The following is a 22,004-nucleotide window of genomic DNA, read 5'->3' as shown; positions in this document are numbered from 1 at the left end:
TGTAAAATTGCAGTACTTTTAATTTAAGAGCATTTTTTATGCAACCTCGGTATTATTTATTGTGTGGGATTGTAAAAGCGGGACTCTTAAATATAAAGTTTTATTATGCAATTTTACTAGAAATCCAGCAGTTAAAAAAACATGCGGCGGCTCTTGGAGTTAATTGGTACTGCGCATCTACGCTGCATATTACGGTAAGCCGGTGAGACAAACAAAGGCACAGCCCAGTCCTAGCTCGCAACAGTGACGTCAGCGCGCCGCTGCGGTGCAGTGACGCGCGGCGATTGGGTGAGCGCGGAGCTAAAGTGTGCAGTAGAGTAAAAAGACAAGAGGCGGACAACAACAGCTGCGACCGTATGAAGCAAACTAAAGACACACTCGCACTTTTGAGGCTCACACGATAAAGATTCGGGTAAGGAGTCGTTTTTTGTGGAGTCATTTCCTTACAAACGCTGCTAGCTAAGGTTGGCCGGAGCAGCTTCCGCCCTTAAGGAACTTTCTTTTGTCCTCTTCAGTCAACAACAAAACAAGCGAGAGAGTGTGTTTACCGAAGAAGAAGGTGTATTGGTTAATTTAGCAACAGTCAAGTATCAAATCCTTATTAATAACACCAAATACAGGCCCGTGTTGTCAAAACAAGTCTGGTATCTTGTGGGTAGTTAAAGTGAAATACCTTTGGACCGGCCAGTATCAGAGGCATTAAAAAGAAAGATATAGCCCGCTGGGTGTGCTCTGTGGCTGTTCCACCGATACAATGAATTATCCCATTTTACGAGTCTTAGGTATATTTACACATAATTGGGTAATGTGTTATATGACAATAAAATTGCACACTTGCAATATAGCAACTTTTTGCAGTGCAGTCTTCTGTTAGAATAAGATGTAAATTTAAAAAAATAATCAATTTATCATTGTGGGGTTTTTTTCTATATCTGCTTGAAAGGTCAAAGGCAGAGCAACGCCAGTATTAACCTGCTGCGGTCATAACAATATTGATCTGTTATGTGCATGCACTTAAGGACACACTGTCATTTCTTTAACCGTTTTTGTCGTTCATATTTCCAACACCACCCTATCTCTCCAGATGTCAGGATGGCTGCAAACTTCAAAATTTCAGACAGTGATTCAGAGGCATCAGAGGAGGTAGGGGAAGGAGAAAACCAACAGTCAGCAGGACAAGCTCAAGAAAGCAAGCCCCAGACACTTTCCCTTCCTGTAACCAAAACGACAGGTAGGAACACAAAATAAATTGTCTGATATACGGTGGAATAGCCAACCCCTTTGGACCATATCAACACTTAAAATTGTGCATAATTAAATTTGTGGATTAGTGATAACTCCCCAGCTCACGCGTTCAGATGTGGTCACTTTGCACCCGGTTTCCAAAACAACAGCCAAGGCCACAATGCTTGAGGCTTTCAGGCGATCTCCCACAAACCAGAGGGTGACATCGCTGTGGCTTCCTCTTTCTGTTATGTACAGTTTGAATCACGAGGTAGAACTGGGGGGGAAGCAAGGGATGTCCTTATTACAGTATGATATTAATTTTGGTAAGCAAACAAAAAATAGACTTAAAACACACTTGCTGAAAAGCTGATTGGTTTGTTTGTGTCTTTTAGTACAACCCAACCAGTGGCACGCACTTGGCATGAGGGGTGCAATTATGCGAACAGATTAAAACACTGTTTTTTTTTGTATATGGTTGTAAACATGTTTATAGCTGCAGTATTTATTTTTTTTAACTGTACTTTAAGAGGGCAAGCTGTTGGGACTTGTGCACTGGCTTTACTGTTCAGCCCTGGATGTTGCACCTTGTTGTATGTTGTGGATTAACTGAGCAGAAGTTCTGATGGCAAAACATATATTGCAGCATACGTTACCACAGCCTGCTCTAGATGAGATCCCCCCCACCCCTTTATTTAGCCATTTCTTGGCTGTATCTGTAGAGAAGTTTAGAATATATCCTTTCTCCTTATTTTTCTTGAGATGCATTCTGGGGTGGGACATTAAAATGAGGTTGCGTTGTAAGCTAACCTGTTTTGCATTTTGAATTGCTTCATTCAAAGCACTATAGGAGGATGTTTTGGCTCTTTTTTTTACCGTGCAGCTGAAAAGAGCCAAAATAACAGTGTACAATAACAGTCGCTGGTCGCAGAGACAACTAATGATTTAAATTCCTCTATTCCTACATTACTCTTTATTTCCTCCTTTCTATCTGCCTTACATTAAAACACTCTGAACCCATCTCACTTTTCCTTTTTCCATTTAGCTGCTGGAAGGCTCAGGGTGAACTCAGAGTCCCACACTTCCTCAATTGCCAGGGATGAGGAGCTCATGGCTAGAGGGGAGGATGAGGTCTGTACTCCCACAGAGGGAGACCCATTCAGGCGAAGGTCAAAGTCAGCTCCCCCTGCTCTGTGGGCTGCCAAGAAGTACGGCAGGCAGCTTCGACGAATGAGTGACGAGTTTGACAGCTTACTAGATAAAGGGGTAAGAATGGGAGTGAGTCAAGGCTTAAAGTAGTTTTTTGGGGGAAAAAAGATGGTGATGATAGGTTGCTAACTTGACATTGTTCCTCTTTCACTGTGCAGGAGATGAAGGTCAAGAAGCTGCACCACTCTAAAACCTGGTGGAGCTATCTCTTTAGTCACCAAGAGACTGAAGGAGAGAACAACCATCTTGAAAACCACAACCAACGCACTGAGTAAGCACTGAGAGGACAAGGATACAAGGTCCGGAGGAGCGGATTGGGGAAACTGTAGCCGAGAGACAATATTTAAGATCAGAACAAGACTGAAGAGGATTTGGCTCGATCAAAAAGAGTGGGACGTGCAGTAAAAAGCAAAAAAGTACATGTTCAGTGAATCCCATCATAGTCATGCCATTTTATGTCATTGTTAACTACCTTTAAATAGAACTTTTGTACTCGTGTTGAGTGTGGTGTAAACAATGTTATTGGGAAGTCCACTGTGGAATTGAAAGGCAGTGATGAGGAGGAACTGCTGCCGGAATCCTGCAAAACGGATAAAAAGATGGGCCGAGAGAGGGGCTATAATCTCTTCTAAACACACAAACAAAGCCTTGTTTAGTCGTAGAAGAGACGCTCGGTTTAAAGACGCTTAGCATTACAGTTGTCTCTCACATTGACATTGCACGGTGTGCTGTGTATGGAGAGAGGAATAACACCTGACTACTGAAGGCCAAATTGAATGCTGTTAGATTTTTTTTTTTCCTTCCTGCTTTCCTCATTTTCATGAGGAAATCTCCAGAAGCTGTTCGTGTTTGACTTGCACGCTCATATTGTGCCAAAACGATCTGCCAGCAACAGGAGACAGTACTTTTTTCTTTCTTTCTTTTTGGCATTCGGTTTAGGCCTCTTCTTAAACAACTGTACTCAACTATCATCTGCTTTATATCACAAATTTATCCCAAAAAAAAAAAGGAAAAATCTTTTACAAGGACAATCTCTGATGCAGAAGTAATATCTTTTTTTGTAAAACTTCAGGGATAATAGCTGAGGGCGTTAAACAGTAAGGCACAATCCAATATGAATATGTTTTTAAAGCCTTGGACGAGCATAAACAAACAATTGAAATTTTTATGTGTAAATATTTTAACATTTTATGAAATGGTAAAGGGTGGGGAGGGGGTGAGTAAGATGGTTTAGCCAGATTTTATTAACGAGGTTACCGTGCTGTTAAGCTCGGCTAACCCAGCAATAGGCAGTGTACAATCCATGGCTGTTGTGATAAATGTTGCGTGCTGAGCTCTCGGTGCATGGGTGAATACAGAGTCCAGTCACATTAAAAATGAGGGATTTCCACTTGCTTTTTGCTTGAAGGATTTTCAGGAGAAATCACATCCTGATGTTTTTTGTTGTTTATTTTGTTTTTAATCAGTTTAAATGTGAGTTGATCACTTTGACCTGTAAGGGGATGTGATTAAAATGGGCTCATAAACTCTCATGCCTTAGCTTTAGAAGTGCTGATCTGATGCCAGCTTTGCTGGTGTTTTTTAGGCACGTAAGGCGCATAATATATATGCTTTATGGAAATTCTAACTAAGGGCAAAGATCAGCATTTCTGTGCAGCTCGGTAAACATGAGTGGGCTACTTGTGGCTTGTTTATAAATACGTGATTGCTGAAAATGATAGTGGGTTTGTTCAAGTTGTCTTATTCTTCCTTCCTCTCGACTTGTAGCGTTGAGTTGTGAAGTGCTCGGGTGTGCAGGCATTTATATGGTTTTCAAATTCAAAAATATATATATGCGTATATAAATATATATAGCTTGGTTTTTAATCAGAGAATTCCAGACAATCAAACGGTGGCAACTTTACCTGACACTCATCCTGTTCTACCATCCTTTTGGTCACATGTGTCTTGACTGGTCATTTGTCAAATTTAAACTACTTCCCATTATAAAAAAGGGATGAGGAGTTTTCTGATATCAGATTTCTAGAGACACGAGTGTTTAAGCAAGAAATAGCATTTTGCATTTTAACACGTTAGACCCATGTTATCCAATTGCAGGGAGTGCACACACAGTTTTGAGAACTCTGGGTCAGATTATAAAGCTTTACTCTGCTGAAAATAAAGATCAGATGGAATTTAAATGAATTTAATGTTGCAAAGAACTGCCTTGAACATGCTGTGACCTGTGACGCCGCATAGCCAGCCTCGTCTGTTTACCCAATTACAGCCTTAAACTTCACTGCTCGCTTTCACAAGTTACACTCAGAGGAAAAACAGAAAGCACAAAAATGTCCCGGTGCATTTACTGTCATGAGATTTTTAAGTGACACACGCGTACACTATAAAATGGCTGATGTGGAGTTTGGCAACTCTTTTTGACTTTAAACATCCGTGACAGTGAACACACCCCAAACCTGCCTGGGCACCTGGATTTTTTGCAACCATCCTTAGTATTACTTGAATCTGGAGATGTGTGTGTGGAGAAAATAAAAATTTAATATTACTTTTTTTTTCTTATTTTGGTTTCTTTTTCAGTTTTAATGACTTGTAAATGTATTTTCTCTACAACTGTGAAAACTCTGGTCTAAATAAATAATTTTAAGAGAGCTTTTAAAAGGTATTTTGTTCTTTTAATTGTCTTTACACAGGTTTAGAAGACCTTTGAGTTATGTTCAATGGAGATTTCTGGTTAGTCAAAGATATTAGGCAAAGGAAAGGCAAGAGATTATGAAGAATAAGGAGCAACAGTTAAACTGACAGATATGTAAAAGTTTTCGTTATCCAATAACAAAGGGAAAGGTTCTCACTAAGACATGGCTTATGGTTGACAATAAAGTCATGTGATGGGTGACGTTCCATAGATTTAGAGTTCATACCACAATATGCTGTATTTTTGTCTTGAAATTAACAAAGTGTCGACACAAAACTTGTAACAGCTTTAAAAAAAACAACCCAACCCCCCCCCCCCCCCCCCCCAAAAAAAAAAAAAAAAAAACTACCACTGTAAAACTGAAGACAAAAAGGCATCATGGAGGACACAAGCTGGTGTTTCAGGCGACCCCTGACGGATCCCAGCAGTACTTATGTCCACAGTCCAAAGCTGACAGTCTGTCCATGTCTGCGTCGCTCAGTGTAAAGTCAAAAAGTCTGGCGTTCTCCTGTATTCGGTCTGCGTTTGATGACTTTGGGAGCACAGCGACACCCTGCTGCACCGCCCACCGCAGCAGCACCTGAGGAGAGGGACAGAAGAACCTTAAAATGTTTGCAATAAAAACAAAGGTATACCCAAGATAGCAGAGCGAGTGGGCTCACTTGTGCGGGGGTGCGTTGGCACTGCTTTGCCACCTCCAGGACCACAGGGTCAGTAACCAGATCTCCTTGGCCTAAGGAGGAATATGCTTGGAAACAGACTCCATACTCCTCACAAACACTCTTCAGCTCTGCTTGGCACAGACGTGGGTGAAATTCTACCTGAAGAACACAAAAAAAACCGTGAGATTTCAAACAGCTGCTAATGTCTTTCACTGTCCTCCATTCAAACTCCTGCACTGTACCTGTAGAACTGCAGGGGGGACTTTGCAGCTCTGCATTAGTTCTCTCATGTGAGCCACTGTATAGTTGGACACTCCAATGGCCTTCAGCTTCCCCTGGCCATGCAGCTCCTCCAGCGTGGCCCAACTCTGAGCTCGGTTCCCTGGGATCAAATATTTATTAGGACCTCATCTCTGCCGTTACTCAATGCCTGCTATGTTGCAGTGGAGGAATGAGAGAAGACAGCTTGAATGGGTTTTGTGCAGTTAGTGCAGCAATGAAATATAGATCACTCGAAACACCTGAAAAAAAAAAAAAGTGGAGTCTACCTGGGTTGCTCTGATCAGCCACTGCTAGACCCTGCGTGCCAGGCCAGTGAATCAAATAGAGGTCAATGTAACCCAAGTCCAGCTGAGACAGGCTGTGAAGGGCACCTTCCATAGCCCGCTCACCCTGATCCTTAGGGCCCAGCTTACTGAAACACAGGAAGAGAAACAGGGATCTGAATGAGCAGCGCAACACCTCAAGTCAGCTTTAGAAGCCCCAATGTGTTCTCTTAAAAATCATGTGTCAACTTATGCTTTAGAAGCCTGTGCATCACCTGGTTATGAACACATCCTGTCTGGTCAAGCCATGCTTGTGCAGGAGCTCCCTCAGGGATCGGCCCATGTCGGCTTCATTCCGGTAGACGGCTGCACTATCAAAGGCCCGGTAACCCGCAGCCAGGGCGGCATCCACGGCGCGATACACTTCTTCAGAGCCGTGCAACTTGTAAGTCCCCAACCCCAGGAGGGGCATTTGAACCCCAGTATTCAGGGTAACAGAGGAGGTGGTGGTGGACGACATCCTGGACTGCAAGGCCCTTCTTTACTTTGCACCCTGTTAGGAATAACTGGTTTGCCAAGCTCTATCAAAGACGGATAGAGAAAGTGAGTTTAGCTGGTTTTCTGCTGCCCTTTGCCCCATTTTGTGTGTTACATCACTGGAAAATTGCTTGAAAGCACTTCCTTAAACTTGGTAACAATACAGATTTTATCTTGTTCCACTAGAGACTTTTTGGTGCTTCTCTAACGCAAAATAAGAAAGGCAAGCAACACGAAGATGTAAACTAACATCACTAATTTAGCTGGTCACAGTGTATGAAGACTATGACACTTGAAGAGCACTTTTAATAATTTCTGTAGGCAGACACGTGGACATTACAATGCAGGAAGGGGACGGTATACTCTAATATATAAACAATTTTACGTGAAAAATATTTCCACCCCACCTTTTTTTCACCTCAAGTGACTTCTTTAGGAAAGGCGGTGCATACACTGGCAGTGTCCTCTCAAAGAAATTACTAACAAGTTATAAAGCAAAGGTAACTTCCAGCATGAGCACAGTTTCCTACTACTAGCTACCATATGTGGTCAGCTGACAGTCACGTGACAGTTGGGTCGGTTTTCGCCGTCACCATAGTGACACCTGCTCTGACACTGTGGATTGGAAGAAGACGTGAGGGATCCAACGAATCACAGCAGCCCGAGCGGCCGGAAGGCGGGAATATATCCTGCTCAGCAAATCTCGAGACGAATCAGACGTTTGATTGACGGATACAGATTTAACTGTTCACGGTCTGCTTGAGGTCGGAGATAACCCAGTGAACGAGGTAGCGAATTCGAGGTCGCAATTTTAAGCATTAGACAATACGGTAATTAAAAAAAAACTAAAGCGAGAAAGAAATTTTGTTTTTCTAACATATGTAAGGACAGTACTGCATGTGAAATCTGCCCTGTATAGCTATCTAAACATTTTCTCCCTGCTGTATTTCCTATTGAATCCTCACTATAACAATGAATACATGAATTGGCTAATTTTCTCATTTTATTTCCTAAGCTCATTTAGGTCGACTATGCCGTTGCAGGCCTTCTCATTTCCTCTCCCAGAAACTCGATTCTTTAAAGCGGGGAGTTTCATCTACAAGTTCACGATCAGAGGAGGCTCCAGCTACAGGCAAGGCAGTGTTATACACAGTGTTTCGTACTCAGGCTCTAGTTTATATGTGTACAGCTCAGAAAAATGAAAGGAAGGCTTTTTAATCAGAGTATAGCTTAATATTAGCTAAACTTCAGCAATATTGATGTGGTCAGTTAAACAGCAGATGGGGTTGTTAATTAGTTTCAGCTGCTGCAGTGTTAATGGAATTAACTAAAGGTTCACAACAACTGGGCGACAATAAGACAACCCCCAACACAGCAACGGTGTTAGAGGGTGGACGTCACTGACATTTTTCCCCTCCTGATCGTTTGTCACTATTTTTTTTTAACTAGTTTTGCATCTGGCTAGTATCACTGTCACTGCTGATAGCATGAGTTGATACCTGGACTCTACAAAAGTTTCACAGGTAGCGAGACTCCTCCAGGATGCCCCGACATTCTCGGGCTTGCATACAAGCACGTAGGGGCCATGCAAATTACTGGGTACCATTTTGAGTTGCTCCAATGAAATTTCGGCCCATTTTCAGAGTTTTTCGAGTTCAGTTACTCTCTAGGTTGATAATTTTCATTTTCAGGAAATTCTGCATGCTTTCATTCCTAATACACGACTCAGTCAATATCAGTATAGTTATCAAGCATCGTAGTCACAGTGAGAGACAACTGTAATGCTAAGCGCCTTTAAACCGAGCGTCTCTTTAGTCTTCTACTAAACAAGGCTTTGTTTGAGATCTGATGTGTTTTCAAAGTGTTCCTGTGATTTTTGTGATTAGTGCGTTTTGCCTCTCTTCAGTATAGAGAATGAACCAACGTCACATCCCCACATAAAAAATCAGAAATAAACATGGTAACAGTCGAATCCTAATTGTGTGCTAGTGAAGACTTTCTTGTTTGCTCGTTTCTTAGTAGTCTTTCTCCAAACCAGAATGAGCTTTACTAGCATTTTCAGCTATGAAATAATTTAACTGTGTCTAAGCCTGAGACGATTCCACTTCCACGTGTATGTCTTCAAAGCAGAGCAAACCTGCAGCACAGCTTCAAATCAGTACACGCGCTGCAGAGAAAGTAAGGATTCAGGTTGCACCTACCTTTTTTCTTCTTGCCACGTGGGACATCCTTTTTCCTTTGATAGTCTAAGTTCTTTAAAGCACTGTAAAATGTTTTCAATCCCCAAATCAGTTGGGGAAACAGCTGTGCTTCAAGCTTTGATGATTTCCGTGCTTTTAATGCCACTCTTTATAAGGGTTTCTGTTATATATCACGATATATGATTCCTGGCAGTTATTTTGATCAGCAAAAGAGAAACATATCTCACTGGAGCTGTATGTCTATATTCCAGGATAATGCCCCATAATAAAAGTCTGAGTGATCCTTGATTCTGCCTTAAAGCTATTTTCTGTTATTTAAAATACAACATACATGTTTTTTTTACACATTTAAAGCCCTGCAGCACTTAACCGTTTCTATTTCTGTCAGGACAACTTTAATCAAAATATTCTCACCACAGTGTGTCATATTTGGTCGTACAGTATGGCTCTGCTCTGGTGTCCACCCATACTCTATCAAAGCAGCAGCAGCAGCAGCAGAACCTCAGTGGTAACAGAGGGGGTGGAGGTGGGTTGCAAAGAAGCTTGCAGTCATCGAAAACTATTCATGCTGAAATGGTTTAAATAGCACAGTTCGTATGGGAATTCCAAGCAGGATGGCCAGGTTGATAAAAAGCCTTTAGTGACACGATAGATATTATATTTAACCTTACTGCTTTTGTAATAAGTTGACAACTTCTTTAAGAGAGAAACTTTATGTGAGCATCAAATGGGTGTGTCTCAACAGCCAACAGGATGTTATGGGAGAAGTCGCCTTCAATCAGGAATTAGAGGTAATTGTGGATCCTTCTCAGCACCCATGTGTTCTTTCACACACTGTTCTTTTTTAGATCCTCTTTTCATGTTTGTGCCTCTTCTTCTCTGTTTTAAGGAAATTATTAGAACCGTTCTTGGCAACCTGGATGACCTTCAGCCCTTCTCCTCCACCCATTACATCATCTTTCCTTGTATCCTTCACCTCTGCATCATCTCTGCGTTTAAGCGCCTTTCATCCCTCAATTTGACCCATTATTTCTCTACCTATGCTACTAAACTGATATAATACAGTCCATAGGTATGTAATAAGGATCACAGAAGTCAAAATGTGAATGGTAGCTCCTGCCTGGTGTATTTTGTTAACTGTAGCTGTCAGATAAGAAACAGTGGGAGAGTGTGTGCAAACATGATGAGATGAATCTGAGCATCTACCCTTTCACTCTTATCCTCTACCTGGAGAAAAACATGCAGAACGGTGAGGGCAGCTGCACGTCTGCTGGATATCTTGCAGCTTTAAAGCTGACGTACTAACATAACACACTATAAAGTAAAGGAAGCTTCAACTAAACTGACTTTCACCTTTTTTTTTTTTTTAAATTATGTTTTAAGGACAGAATCTGGGAAGAGAGATTTAATTCGTCACCCTTATTTATCTTTTTGTGTCATCAAAAACAAGATGCAAGCAGAGGCATGGACGAATACTTTATAGAGGTTTAGCAGTTTTCTATTCTTTATTTTATGCCACCTTGTTGCTTCTCCTCTGTCCATCTCTTAAGGATGACTCCACTTCATCTGACAGATAAAATATGTCAAATGGCCCATAAAATATAACAATACATCATAACACAGCTATATTGTGCAATACCTAATATTAACTGTTTTCATTTAAAATTATGGCTCCAAAACAAAAAAATTCTTTCCCTGTTGGTTTACACCTGCCTTCTTTATAACTCATCTTTAAGACACGAGGAAATAAGGGAAGGAATCAAAGAGAGAAAACCTTGGGAAATGAGAACAATGATCAAGGATAGTGTTCAGGGATGATGATATCTCATGTCAGTTTATTTGTGTTCTTTCAGGGTCTCAATCAGTGGAGGTGAGTGGATTATTATGTTACTCACAAGAGTACACGAGAGAATGTTTACATTTTATATTCAAACTATTAAACAAAGAAATATATGTTGCTGTGGTTAGTGCCGAAAAGTTCTGCTCTGAACACATAGTTTAAAGTTAAAATCAGTGACTAGATGAAAGGTTGTATGATGTTTTCCTTATAATATAATAGAGTGCAATCAGGTAATACAACAGTACAGTCGAGCTGGGAAGTCATTGAAGCGTCTTTCTGTAGGAGAATGATGTAAGGCAGCACATCCCTTCCATTCCTGAGCCTCAGTTAAAGAGAGATTCACCACTAGAGGAGGCCATACTAAAGGACTTAATCAATGACACGGAGGCCGAAAACAGGGTGGCAGTGACTGGGTGAGTGTTCTCTCTCTACATACATCTCTCACAAACTGCATTTGCTCCATTTGTAACATTTAAAATTGTCTTTGAAAATGTAAAAATTGCATATCTTCAACACTCACCTGGTTCTCTTGTGACAAGTTTTATGCTAATGGAAAACAGCAGAAGTTGCACTTGGTTTGAAGTGAAATGGTGAGCTAGTTGAAGGTGGCGAGAGAGCAGACACATAGTTAGCTACTCCCCTAAGTTGGGCATAATAAACCCACCACATACTTTAACAGGCCAAATAAACGTGAGATGATGGGTGGTGGGAATGAACAAAGAAGTAGAAAAACGAACCGGCAGCAATACAAAGCTGTGGTACAACCTGGAATCGTCTTGGAAAGTGAAGATGGCACAACAGAAGAAGTGGACCGCCAAGTTCACAACGAGACACTCCGAGTTTGGCTTGCTACAATCGGTAGAGACATAAAAGACCTTACGCAAGAGCTAAAAACCGAACTAAGCACTTTGAAAGGCAAACTGAAAAGAGAGTTAAAAGAAGAAATTGGTGCTCTTCAGCAGAAACTTGAGCGCGAGCCAACTGAGCATGTAAACAAACTATAGACGTAGAAGGTTAGCCTCACTGAAGCCCGGATGCACATAGCAGATGGAGTTTTATCTTCAAAGCTGATGTTCGAAGCAGGAAAAATGAAAAAGCGTAACGATTTGAGTGAGTCTAACAAGGACCAAACTGTGATGGCTGGATTACTGGGTCAGAACGTCTCCAAAACTGCTGCTCTTGTAGGGTGTTTCCGTCTGCAATGGTCAGTATCTATTAAAGTGGTCCAAAGAAGAAACAGTGGTGAAACAGAGACAGGGTCATGAATGGCCAAGGTTCGTGGGGAGGCTGGCCTGTGTGGTACGATCCAACAGACGGGCTACTGTAGCTCAGATTGTGGGAAAAAGTTATTATTGGTTCTGATAGACAGTTGTCAGAATACACAGAGTATCACAGTTTGTTTGCATAACCACAGACCAGTCAGGGCAGAGCTTTAATCTCAATGTGTAACATACCGACGATGTGTCACACCCCTAGGTGTCACATAGTAACGAGAAAGGTACCCTTCCGTGTCCTTATCAAACGCTTTGTGTTGTCAATTGAATCCAATAGAAACATGCTGATAATTTGTCACAGTCATCGGTATGTTCCACGTTGGGATGAGAGCGTGTTGGTCAGGGTGTCCATGGTGGCCCCTGTCCACTACTGAAAGTACCAACAATGGGCATGTGAGGATCAGAACTAGACCACAGAGCATTAGGGCAAGTGGCATGGTCAGATTCCACAGCACACCTTCACGGGTCTGGTGAAGTCTGTGCCTCGACAGGTCAGGGCTGTTTTGGAAGCCAAAGGGGGACAGATTTGACTGGACAATTTAAATCGGACCAACACAACAACAACAACAACAAAAAGCTGTCCAGTTCTGCTTCCTCTAAATTAGATCCAGCTCTAGATTTAAAACCAATGCAAACTGCAGAATAACATTGTTCTTATCCTGACTTCATGGATTAATCCGTTTGCTCCCTGTACATTTTATAATTGATTTTAAGATAATAATAACTTCTAAAGCACGCCCGGACCTGCCCTCTGCTTCATCTGAGCCAGTCACAGCGTTAGATCCACGGATGGAGCCTTTCCAAAGTCAAGTTTTCAGTCTGAAGGTCATCATCCTTTTTCAATTGGGGCCTTAGAAGAGGACATAAAGCTTGTAGAGTCAGTTCCTTTAAGGACTTGCTTTTTATGTGATGACATCTTTTATCGCCCTTTTTCTCACTTTTTTTCTATTGATTAACATATTTTAGTCTTCTGGTGTATTCCTTTTTTATTTAATCGTTATAATTATTATTGTTATGATGATTATTATTATATAGGATCGGCTCATAGCTGACATACTTTTGGCTATCTGGAGGACTGCACCAATGCACATCTTGTAGCTTCTGTATTGGCTCTGTGTACACGCAGAGCTCGACAAAGGGTCACCCAGTGGGGGCCTTAACCCTCGTTTAGATTTACTCTATTTCAGGTGAAATAAGGTGACTGAGTCACTGAGGTGACTGACATAGGTAAACTTTCTCGGAAAGAAGCCAGTGCATATTTTTGTGTTCTCCTTCGGAGTCCATTTATGTTGCTGTTATAAGACGATGCGAACAATAAGAGGACACTTGTTCATACAAGTATTATGCACGCACAGTTTAGGGATCAAAATCAGTGTCCTTGCTCATAAAATCACTAAGTCATTCATTTTGACGACCACTTTGTTTCACACACACAAACGCACGCTTCAGTGGTTCTTGCAGTTATGAAACAGGCAAGAGGCGCCACCTCAATCACTCTGACAGTCAGATCAGTGGGGCGAAAATTATTATTTGAAATGTGTGCACACACATAAACAAGGTCTCGTGTTCCATCTAGTTTGTTTTAACTTATGTAAACAGAAGTGTCTCCTTTTTAAAACTCAGGAAACACACACACACCCTGCAAACGGCACAGCCTCAAGCTTCAGAACCAATTCACAGGAAATAAAATTTCACTGAGATTTTTAAGCCTAGTCTTGAAAGTAGAGATAGTGTCTGTCTCCCGAATCCAAACTGGAAGCTGGTTCCACAGAAGAGGGGCCTGAAAACTGAAGGCTCTGCCTCCCATTCTACTTTTAAATACTCTAGGAACAACAAGTAGGCCTGCAGAGCGAGAGCGAAGTGCTCTAATAGGGTGATACGGTACTACAAGGTCATTAAGATAAGATGGGGCCTGATTATTTAAGACCTTGTATGTGAGGAACAGGATTTTGAATTCAATTCTGGACTTGAAGCCAATGAAGGGAAGCCAAAACAGGAGAAATATGCTCTCTCTTTCTAGTCCCTGTCAGGACTCTTGCTGCAGCATTTTGGATTAACTGAAGGAGGGAGTTTTTAGGACTTCCTGATAAAAATGAATTACATCTCTACTGTTTTCCTGTGAAGCAGGATCAGTTATAGTTAGGCTCTCAATTGTATTTTTAACACAAGCCACCATTGGTTCACTTTTCTCTTTTCTGGGCCTTGACTCTAAATGATGATTATTTTCAAGCCTCTATGTATCTGGATTTAGAAGTTCTTGTTTTTTGCACACAAATCATATAAGCACTGCTGTTTTTAAGATTTCTGGCCAATCGGAAGCTTTCTGAACCAGAAAGTTTCCTTAGTCACAAGAAAAAATGAATAGTTTAGTGCCCTTAAGGGCGCTTGTAGAGTTTCTTTGTACTTGCTCACTGACCTAATATAGTGTGGATGGCAGATTATGTTAGATCTAAAGATGTACAAGGATATTTCATGGAAGGTTGGCTTTTTTTTGACATGTACTATTTTGATAAGCAGACACTTGATCCAGTATAAGGAAGCAGTTAATGATGAAGCTTATGCGCAAATTTCATACACAACTGGCATTGTGTAGTTATTTGCTCACATGGCAAAGTACTTCCACTACATTTCTCCCACTGTAATCTACACACTTCCATGTGAGACCCTCGCTAACTCGGTTGTACTGGCTCCCATCAATTTCAGGGTCCACTTTAAGATGCTGTTTTTAACTTTTAGAACTCTGCATGGACAAGCACCAGCATCTTAAAGTGGACATTTACATCCATACATCCCTAGCAGGTGGTTGTGAACAGGGCCTGCCTGCTGTAAACTAAAGGAGGCAGAGCCTTTGCAACAGTGGTGTCATGGTCCTCGGTCGTTGACCCAGCATTTTGTGTTTCATTTTGGTGTCATCTTATGTTTTGTGTTAATTCTTATTTTATATTAGGGCTTAGGGTTTGGGTCTTGTGTTTAGTGCTTTAGTGTTCTCCCTCCTGTGATCTGTTCGTGTCCCTGAGTTTGTCTTTGTGAATTTCCTGTTTTACTTTGAAGGTCTGTTATCACTGTGTCAGCTTGTGTTTTCCTGTCGTCTTGTGAATTAGCATCTGCTGTACTTCCCTCCTGTGTGCCATTACCTGATTACCTTTTGTGTGTACATATCGTGGGTGTCAGTCTGTGCTCCTTGTCGGTTCGTCTGTGTAACCTGTGTCATTCTGCGTCTTGTGGTCATCTCTACGCCACACTCTGATCTTCCTTCCCAGCTCTTCATCCCCTGCGTACCTCCTTACGTTTTCCCCGGCTGTGACTTTGTGAGTTATGGTTTTGTTATTATTAGTTTTCCCCAGTTTAGGTTCATGTTTAGTTCTGCCCTCGTCTTTTGTTATCGAGCACTGTAAACAAACCTCACTCGCATCTCCACCACTGTCTGCAACTTGGGTCCTCATTCACTCCACCACGGCTGCTGCCCCAGCTGTGACAAGTGGCCCCAGACTCTGGAGATCTCTCACATTGAGCCTGAGATCTGTGGTGTCTTTTAAAAAGCACCAAAAAAAAAAAAACTTTTTAAACTTGCTTTTGGCAAATAGTTGGTTCTTATTTTGCTCTTTTTTTGTGTGTATTTTATTTATTTCTTGTCATTGACCTAGCAGATTAAAGTTCTTGGACTAACATGTTTTAACAGTAGGTTCTTTATTTGGCCGGACTTGGGTGGTGCTTTCTGTGAAAATAGTAGAACCTACTTAGAGAATGACAAAAGCTCTGATAGTTTGCTGTTACTGTCACAGTGTCAGAGTTTTTAAGAACTGTGCAGACTAGTTACAGTTAGTAGAAATGTAAAAGAAACTAGATGATCTAATAAATGACCAAAGATCTGCCATCAACGATGTGATTCCGGGTTCTGACTTATGGTGATAGAAGTTAGCTAGTTGCTGTGTGTCCCTTAATTTTTGAAAGCCAGCATTAAAGTGCAATACCACTCTCTACTATCTTGGATATGTATATACTAATATGAATACATTCATTTTTTTTAAGCAACATGGTGATCGTCAATATCCCCCCCCCCAAAAAAGTCTGCTGGGTTTTTTTTATGTGTGTAATTTGGTCATATTATCATATTTTAAAGACTGCTAGTTCGTTCGAGGCTGGGTGTCATGCCCAAGAAAAAAAATCCTTCAACAATCCCAAAATTTTATCCTGGGATCTGCAGGTAACTGTTGCAACTGTTGTGCCACCTTGCATGCGTCACCAATCACAAAGAAGCTGAACACAAATTTCAAAAGACCAGGCCTCAACGACAGAGATGTTTGCTGTAGTGAGACAGCTGCTCATCAGAAGAACCTCAAAGCAGCTGTAAAGCCAGTTGAAATTTTGATTGCTTGTTCCTCTGCCTCAGGGACTGGGTCAGGTACTTGCATTCACTGATCGTACTACGGTTTGTGAATAATAGCAAAAGCATTTAAAGGTTATGTAAGGCCTTGTTTCTAAAAACTGAAGTAGACATGGAATTGGACTTTTTAACAACATCCTAAGCAAATACGCAAAGGACTGAATGCTGATAGATGGGCTAGATTTAAATCCTATTTTGAATCCTCAAATGTATCACCTTAATCTGTGGAGCCACTATTTGCTTGTTAAAATAAAAAAATCAAAGGCGAACATTTTCCATTTGATGACAAAGGTATCGATCTGTGGTGGCCGAGCGAGCATAACGCACACTTAAACGATCACACCAACACACTTAAATCAGGACAATTATTGCCGAGGCAACCAAAACTGACTGACAGATCTTCTTGTATTTATAATAAAGTTCCTCAGATACTTGAAAGTTGTCTGTGTCTAAATTACAGCAAGTTGGACTTGGTCAGTGAGCACTCTCAGGGAAAGACCAAAGAAGATCCAGGACACGTTGACAAGGTGATCCTTTCCAGTTCGACGTTTTACTCGTAACTTCTGATCGATTCTCACACTCTTCCGTGTAAAATTGAAGCGTCAGTCATTGTTTAGAGTTACGATTCCAACGCTTCAAACTCTAATGTCAGTCTTGTAACACCCTTTCATTTCCTCTCTGACACACACACTCTTGTAGCATCTTTGTCTTTATTGCAGCCCGAGGCTAACATTAGCGCAGACAGGTAGGATAACTAGTGTCATTAAGGTTAATAATAGCATTACATCAGACACAGAACTCTGTAATTGTGTGCATGTGAGAGAGTGGTGATGTGCTTTGGTTTAATTAGCAGTAAAATCCAAAATTACCCCTCTCTCCGTTCCTTTCTCGTTCATGCCCTTTCATCTAACCTGATCCTCTGTTTCTACATTTGTCCACTCTGTCTTTTTCCACCTCTCGCTTCTGTTCCTTTTTTTCCCCTTCAGCATTTGTTTCAAGTGGAAAAAATGATTTAAACTTGTTATGTCAGCCCTTTGAGTTATTATTGTCTTAACGCTGAGAAGGAAGTGTCGATACAAGTCTGCAAGCTTTAAAAAGAATTATGTTCGAACGTTGTGGTCTTGATGATGTTAATGTACATACGAGCTTTAAGAGAAGGATGGCAAACATTTTTATGAAATTAATTTCAATTTAAACTAATGTTGACTGCAAATTTGTGGTTATTTTAAGGCCGTAGTTTGCTTTTTACATGTAGTTTTAGTAACCCAGGACTTGTCTGTGAAGGTTCTCAGTCATCCAGGTCATCGTAGTCAAAGGAGCTTGCAAAGAAAAGTGTCTGGACTTCTTTAAGTTGCTTGAAGACGTTTCACCTCTCATCCGAGAAGCTTCTTCAGTTCTAAGGTCAAATGGTGGGGAGTCCCAGATTTGAACCTAGTGGGAGTATCCCCTCGCAGAGGGACAAAAGGACCCCCTGATGATCCTCTAATCGCCTGAGCCAAGGTGTGAAACTGGGTGTGGGTCCCAATCAGCCAGGGTTTCGGGTGAGTTCATTGTGAAACCTGGCCCCACCTTATCATGCGAATTCCTGAGGTCAGATGGCCCAGGATGTGAGTGGGCGTTAAGGCGTCTTGGGAGGGATCTCAAAACTGGATTATAGATGGCAGACAGTTGGTGTGGTAAACCACCGCCTCTGTTCAAAGATGGTTGCTCACAGTGGACATAGATGGCTTCTTTCACTCCTCTCTGTTCAAAAATTGGATGCCAATGTTCACATTTTGGACAGAGAGGACAGATGGTTTGAAAGAGGAGTGAAAGAAGCCATCTATGTCCACTGTGAGCGACCATCTTTGAACAGAGGCAGTGGTTTACCACACCAACTGTCTGCCATCTATAATCCAGTTTTGAGTTCCCTCCCCAGACGCCTTAACACCCAGTCCCATCCTGGGCCATCTGACCTCAGGAATTCGCATGATAAGGTGGGGCCAGGTTTCACAATGAGCTCACCCGAAACTCTGGCTGATTGGGACCCACACCCAGTTTCACACCTTGGCTCAGGGGATTAGAGGATCATCAGGGGGTCCTTTTGTCCCTCTTTGGGGACGATACTCCCACTAGGTTTAAATCTGGGACTCTCCACCATTTGACCTTAGAACTGAAGAAGCTTCTAGGATGAGAGGTGAAACGTCTTCAAGCAACTTAAAGAAGTCCAGACGCTTTTCTTTGCAAGCTCCTTTGAATAACCCAGGACTTCACTTACTGAAAGAATTTTGTGGTCGCATTTGGCTGTTTCTGTTCACCGAAACAGCCAAATGTGCACTTGCTGGTCACCTTATTACTGTTCAGTAAACCTTGCTACTATCAGTTTGGCTCAGCTTTTGCCTTCAGAACTACCTTAATTTCTCATTACACAGATTCAACAAGGTGCTGGAAAGATTCCTCAGAGATTTTTCTCTTGAGTCTTTCACATGACAGCATCACATAGTTGCTACACATTTGTTTGCTGAACATCTGTGATGTAAGTCTCCTGTTCCGCCAGATCCCAAATCTACTCTATTGGATTGATCTGGTGACTGTGGAGGCCATACGAGTACAAAGAACTCATTGTCATGTTCAAGAAACCAGGTTGAGATGGTTTGAGCTTTGTGACGTGTTGCGTTATCATGCTGGGAGTAGGCATCAGACGATTGGCTCACTGTGGTTGTGTACCAATGGATGTGGTCAGCAACAGAATTCAGAGAGGCTGTGGCGTTTAAATAATGCTAAAGTAGTACTACGAGACCCAAAGAGTACCAATTGTGTACCACTAACACCAACTTGAGCCATTCATATAAGGCTGGAGGGATCTATACTTTTATGTTTTTACACCACATTCAGACCAAGTTGAATTTTGCTGCAGAAATCAGACTCATCAGACCAGACAACATTTTTCCAATCTTCAATTGTCCAGTTATGGTGACCTCATGAATTGTACCCTCAGTTTCCCATTATTAGCTTACAGGAGTGGTACCTGGTGGGGTCTTCTGCTGCTATAACCCATCTGTTTTAAGGTTCCACATGTTTAGCTTGAACTTCAGCAGGTTGTCTGGACCATGTCTTCACGTCTAAAGCCATTGAGCGATGCAATGTGATTGGTTGGTTACATATTTGAGTTAACAAGAGTTGAAAAAGTGCACATAACAAGTTGGCTGTTGAATGGACCACTGAAAACCTCATACTGGCTTAGTTAATGCATCTCTTCCTATGCCCTTTTGTGGCTCTGTCCTGGTCAATTCACATACTTGAACATTTTAGATTTGTTTTGGGGGTATTTGGGTTTTTTATGCTTTTTGGGGTTATATCACCATATGGGAAAAGTGGTGAAAACAAGTTATAGCAGGTGTGTGTTATTTATCTATATTTTCTTCTCTTTTTTAAATAAAAGCAGCCTGAGATAGTACTGCAGGAGCAGGGGACACCTGTGAGACCAGGATTTCTGAAGCAGCTGGCCAGGTCAGTATGACAGTGCAGTGCCAACACCATCAGTAGAGTTTTTCCTTGAATGCTGCAGGCAGACACAGCAGGGTAACAGTCAGACAGTTAATTGATTTTTTACACCCAGGGGAGAAACAAGAGCTGATTTGTACGGTCGATCTGCTGATAAAATAAGATGTCAAAGATTACAATGGGTTGGGAAGTCCCACTCTGCAGGAATGCTGTAATTCCTGTGCATGTAAGCACAGAAATTACAGTATTCCTGCGAAATGCCTGCTCACAGTCGCCCGATGTCCTTAGGCATATCAAGGACTGACATGAGCATGTTCTGAACGAGCATGCCAAACCATTTAACAAGTCTTTTCGTGGTGGTAATGAAATACGGTAGCAGCTCTGTGGACTGAGCCCAAGAACCCTGTCTTAATGTTATCAAATGTGCATTTCGTTCACTGCAACAATCTCTAAAAGTCTTTGTTTTTTTTCTTTGCAGCCATGTCTTCCCTTTCTCATTGTTCGTCAAAGATCCAGAGAATTAGAAAAGCATTTCCTCAGTAATATTACCAACTGAATTGTTTATTGATATGATGCGTGTACAGTGAGTCAGTGATGAATGAGGTTCATAGGAGCACAAACTCACTCAACATTTATCACTTAATTCAAGGCTGAATTTAAAGTTAAGCTTAGGGATAGAGGTTGTGGTTAGGCATGTTATGTGACCGCTTAAGTTTATTTGTGCGTGGTTGTTAAGAAAAAAAAAAATAGAAAATTCACAGAAATTATTTTAAAGTTGCAGAATAGAAATTTATTGACATACAGTTTCATTACAAATTACACAGTGCATTGTTCCTCTTTTTCATTTCCAACATTCTTTGGTTTCATCAATAGATATTATTTACAAAATGACTTTAGTTCAGATTCTTAAATATAAATAAATTGTGTACATTCTTTGGTCTCATGACTGTGATTAGTGGTTACTACAAGAATGACATTCCTCATATATTTGAGCTTTACGTTGTTTCCAAAGACGGTATTTCAACTTTTTTGTTAATCGAAGTCAACAAAGACATGACTCGACTGTTTTATCGACTGCTATGTTTTCATTCATTTTATATTAAAGTCATTCTAAATCTGACTTTCGGTTCCTGCGAGTTTGATTATATCTGTGTCCTGACACTTGCTACTGAGTCACAAAGTGTGATGAAAGATGATTGAATTATGAAGTGTTTGCCAAGCCTCAAAGCCCCGAGGCAACACTATAAAAATGTTTAGTTTGTGTGCAGTGTGTGTGTGACAGAATGGTTTCTACAGCCTAAACTCAAAGCATGTCAATCAAGTTTCTCTTACATCACATTTTACACAAAAAAACTAACAGCACATTAAAAAGCGTGAATTTTTCATCCAGTAATAAAGTAGTTAGATCTGTAGCCAGAGAATTTACTGTCTACAATTTCAGGGTGTCGTGGTCATTAGTACGTTTAGTACTGCCGGGAGATTTTCTATTTTGGATCTCTTGTTATTTCATTTCCTGTTATGCTCATTTTCGATCTTGGACTTTACTAGAGTAGCTTTGCATGAATCACATATCAGATTAATCTTTAATTATCTAATACTGAGCCTTGGTGCAGCCCCTCAGCTCTTCTGGTGTCAGAAATAAGTCGTTTTAGCTCCTCCCCCTCACCTCAGGCTCACTTTGTTCTGATTGGCTGTCTGTCTTAAACAAAAGATTTGAATTGTGTGCTATATATGTAAACTATATATATGTTTATAGCCAAAACTCTGTGCTTCTGATGACCATATTAAGGATGAGTTTAATTAATATGAGCGTCCACCACTAAAGCAAAGTATATATATTTCACAAAATTAAGGGAAAGCATAATAGGTCCACTTTAGTGAAGGAGGCCCTGCTATGAAAGTACCATATTACAATGTCAGTTAAAGTTAATTTTGTTCAAACAAGCCAAAATGGAC

General features: G+C 41.1%; 3 protein-coding genes across 6 annotated transcripts; 2 read left to right on the top strand and 1 right to left on the bottom strand.

The window, feature by feature from the left end:
• Nucleotides 1-235: 235 nt before the first annotated feature.
• On the top strand, nucleotides 236-4,153 carry badb (BCL2 associated agonist of cell death b). The gene is made up of 4 exons (XM_026161716.1): nucleotides 236-412; nucleotides 1,085-1,231; nucleotides 2,270-2,490; nucleotides 2,592-4,153. Exons 2-4 carry the CDS (start codon nucleotides 1,093-1,095, stop codon nucleotides 2,706-2,708), a joined length of 477 nt encoding a protein of 158 aa, XP_026017501.1. The 5' UTR covers nucleotides 236-412; nucleotides 1,085-1,092; the 3' UTR covers nucleotides 2,709-4,153.
• A 1,276-nt stretch (nucleotides 4,154-5,429) lies between these two features.
• LOC113018587 (uncharacterized oxidoreductase YtbE) lies at nucleotides 5,430-7,452 on the bottom strand. 2 transcript variants are annotated; one of them, XM_026161711.1, is made up of 6 exons: nucleotides 7,285-7,452; nucleotides 6,605-6,910; nucleotides 6,333-6,478; nucleotides 6,027-6,166; nucleotides 5,785-5,943; nucleotides 5,430-5,702 (listed from the first exon to the last, which is right to left on the bottom strand). In XM_026161711.1, exons 2-6 carry the CDS (start codon nucleotides 6,847-6,849, stop codon nucleotides 5,523-5,525), a joined length of 870 nt encoding a protein of 289 aa, XP_026017496.1. In that variant the 5' UTR covers nucleotides 6,850-6,910; nucleotides 7,285-7,452; the 3' UTR covers nucleotides 5,430-5,522. The 2 variants fall into 2 exon arrangements, with proteins under 2 accessions (XP_026017496.1, XP_026017495.1); XM_026161710.1 differs by having other exon boundaries at nucleotides 7,274-7,451.
• A 96-nt stretch (nucleotides 7,453-7,548) lies between these two features.
• majin (membrane anchored junction protein) lies at nucleotides 7,549-21,168 on the top strand. 3 transcript variants are annotated; one of them, XM_026161714.1, is made up of 10 exons: nucleotides 7,549-7,696; nucleotides 7,882-7,998; nucleotides 9,813-9,858; nucleotides 9,957-10,032; nucleotides 10,218-10,316; nucleotides 10,921-10,937; nucleotides 11,190-11,320; nucleotides 17,026-17,092; nucleotides 19,990-20,054; nucleotides 20,527-21,168. In XM_026161714.1, the coding sequence occupies exons 2-10, from the start codon at nucleotides 7,898-7,900 to the stop codon at nucleotides 20,570-20,572; spliced, it is 648 nt and encodes a 215-aa protein (XP_026017499.1). In that variant the 5' UTR covers nucleotides 7,549-7,696; nucleotides 7,882-7,897; the 3' UTR covers nucleotides 20,573-21,168. The 3 variants fall into 3 exon arrangements, with proteins under 3 accessions (XP_026017499.1, XP_026017497.1, XP_026017498.1); XM_026161712.1 differs by having other exon boundaries at nucleotides 19,987-20,054; XM_026161713.1 differs by having other exon boundaries at nucleotides 7,550-7,654; nucleotides 19,987-20,054.
• Nucleotides 21,169-22,004: the final 836 nt, after the last annotated feature.

The sequence above is a fragment of the Astatotilapia calliptera genome, chromosome 3 (assembly GCF_900246225.1).
Source record: "Astatotilapia calliptera chromosome 3, fAstCal1.2, whole genome shotgun sequence".
Lineage (NCBI taxonomy): Eukaryota > Metazoa > Chordata > Actinopteri > Cichliformes > Cichlidae > Astatotilapia > Astatotilapia calliptera.
Note: the sequence above shows the minus strand (reverse complement) of the source record. Positions and strands in the feature narration are given on the sequence as shown.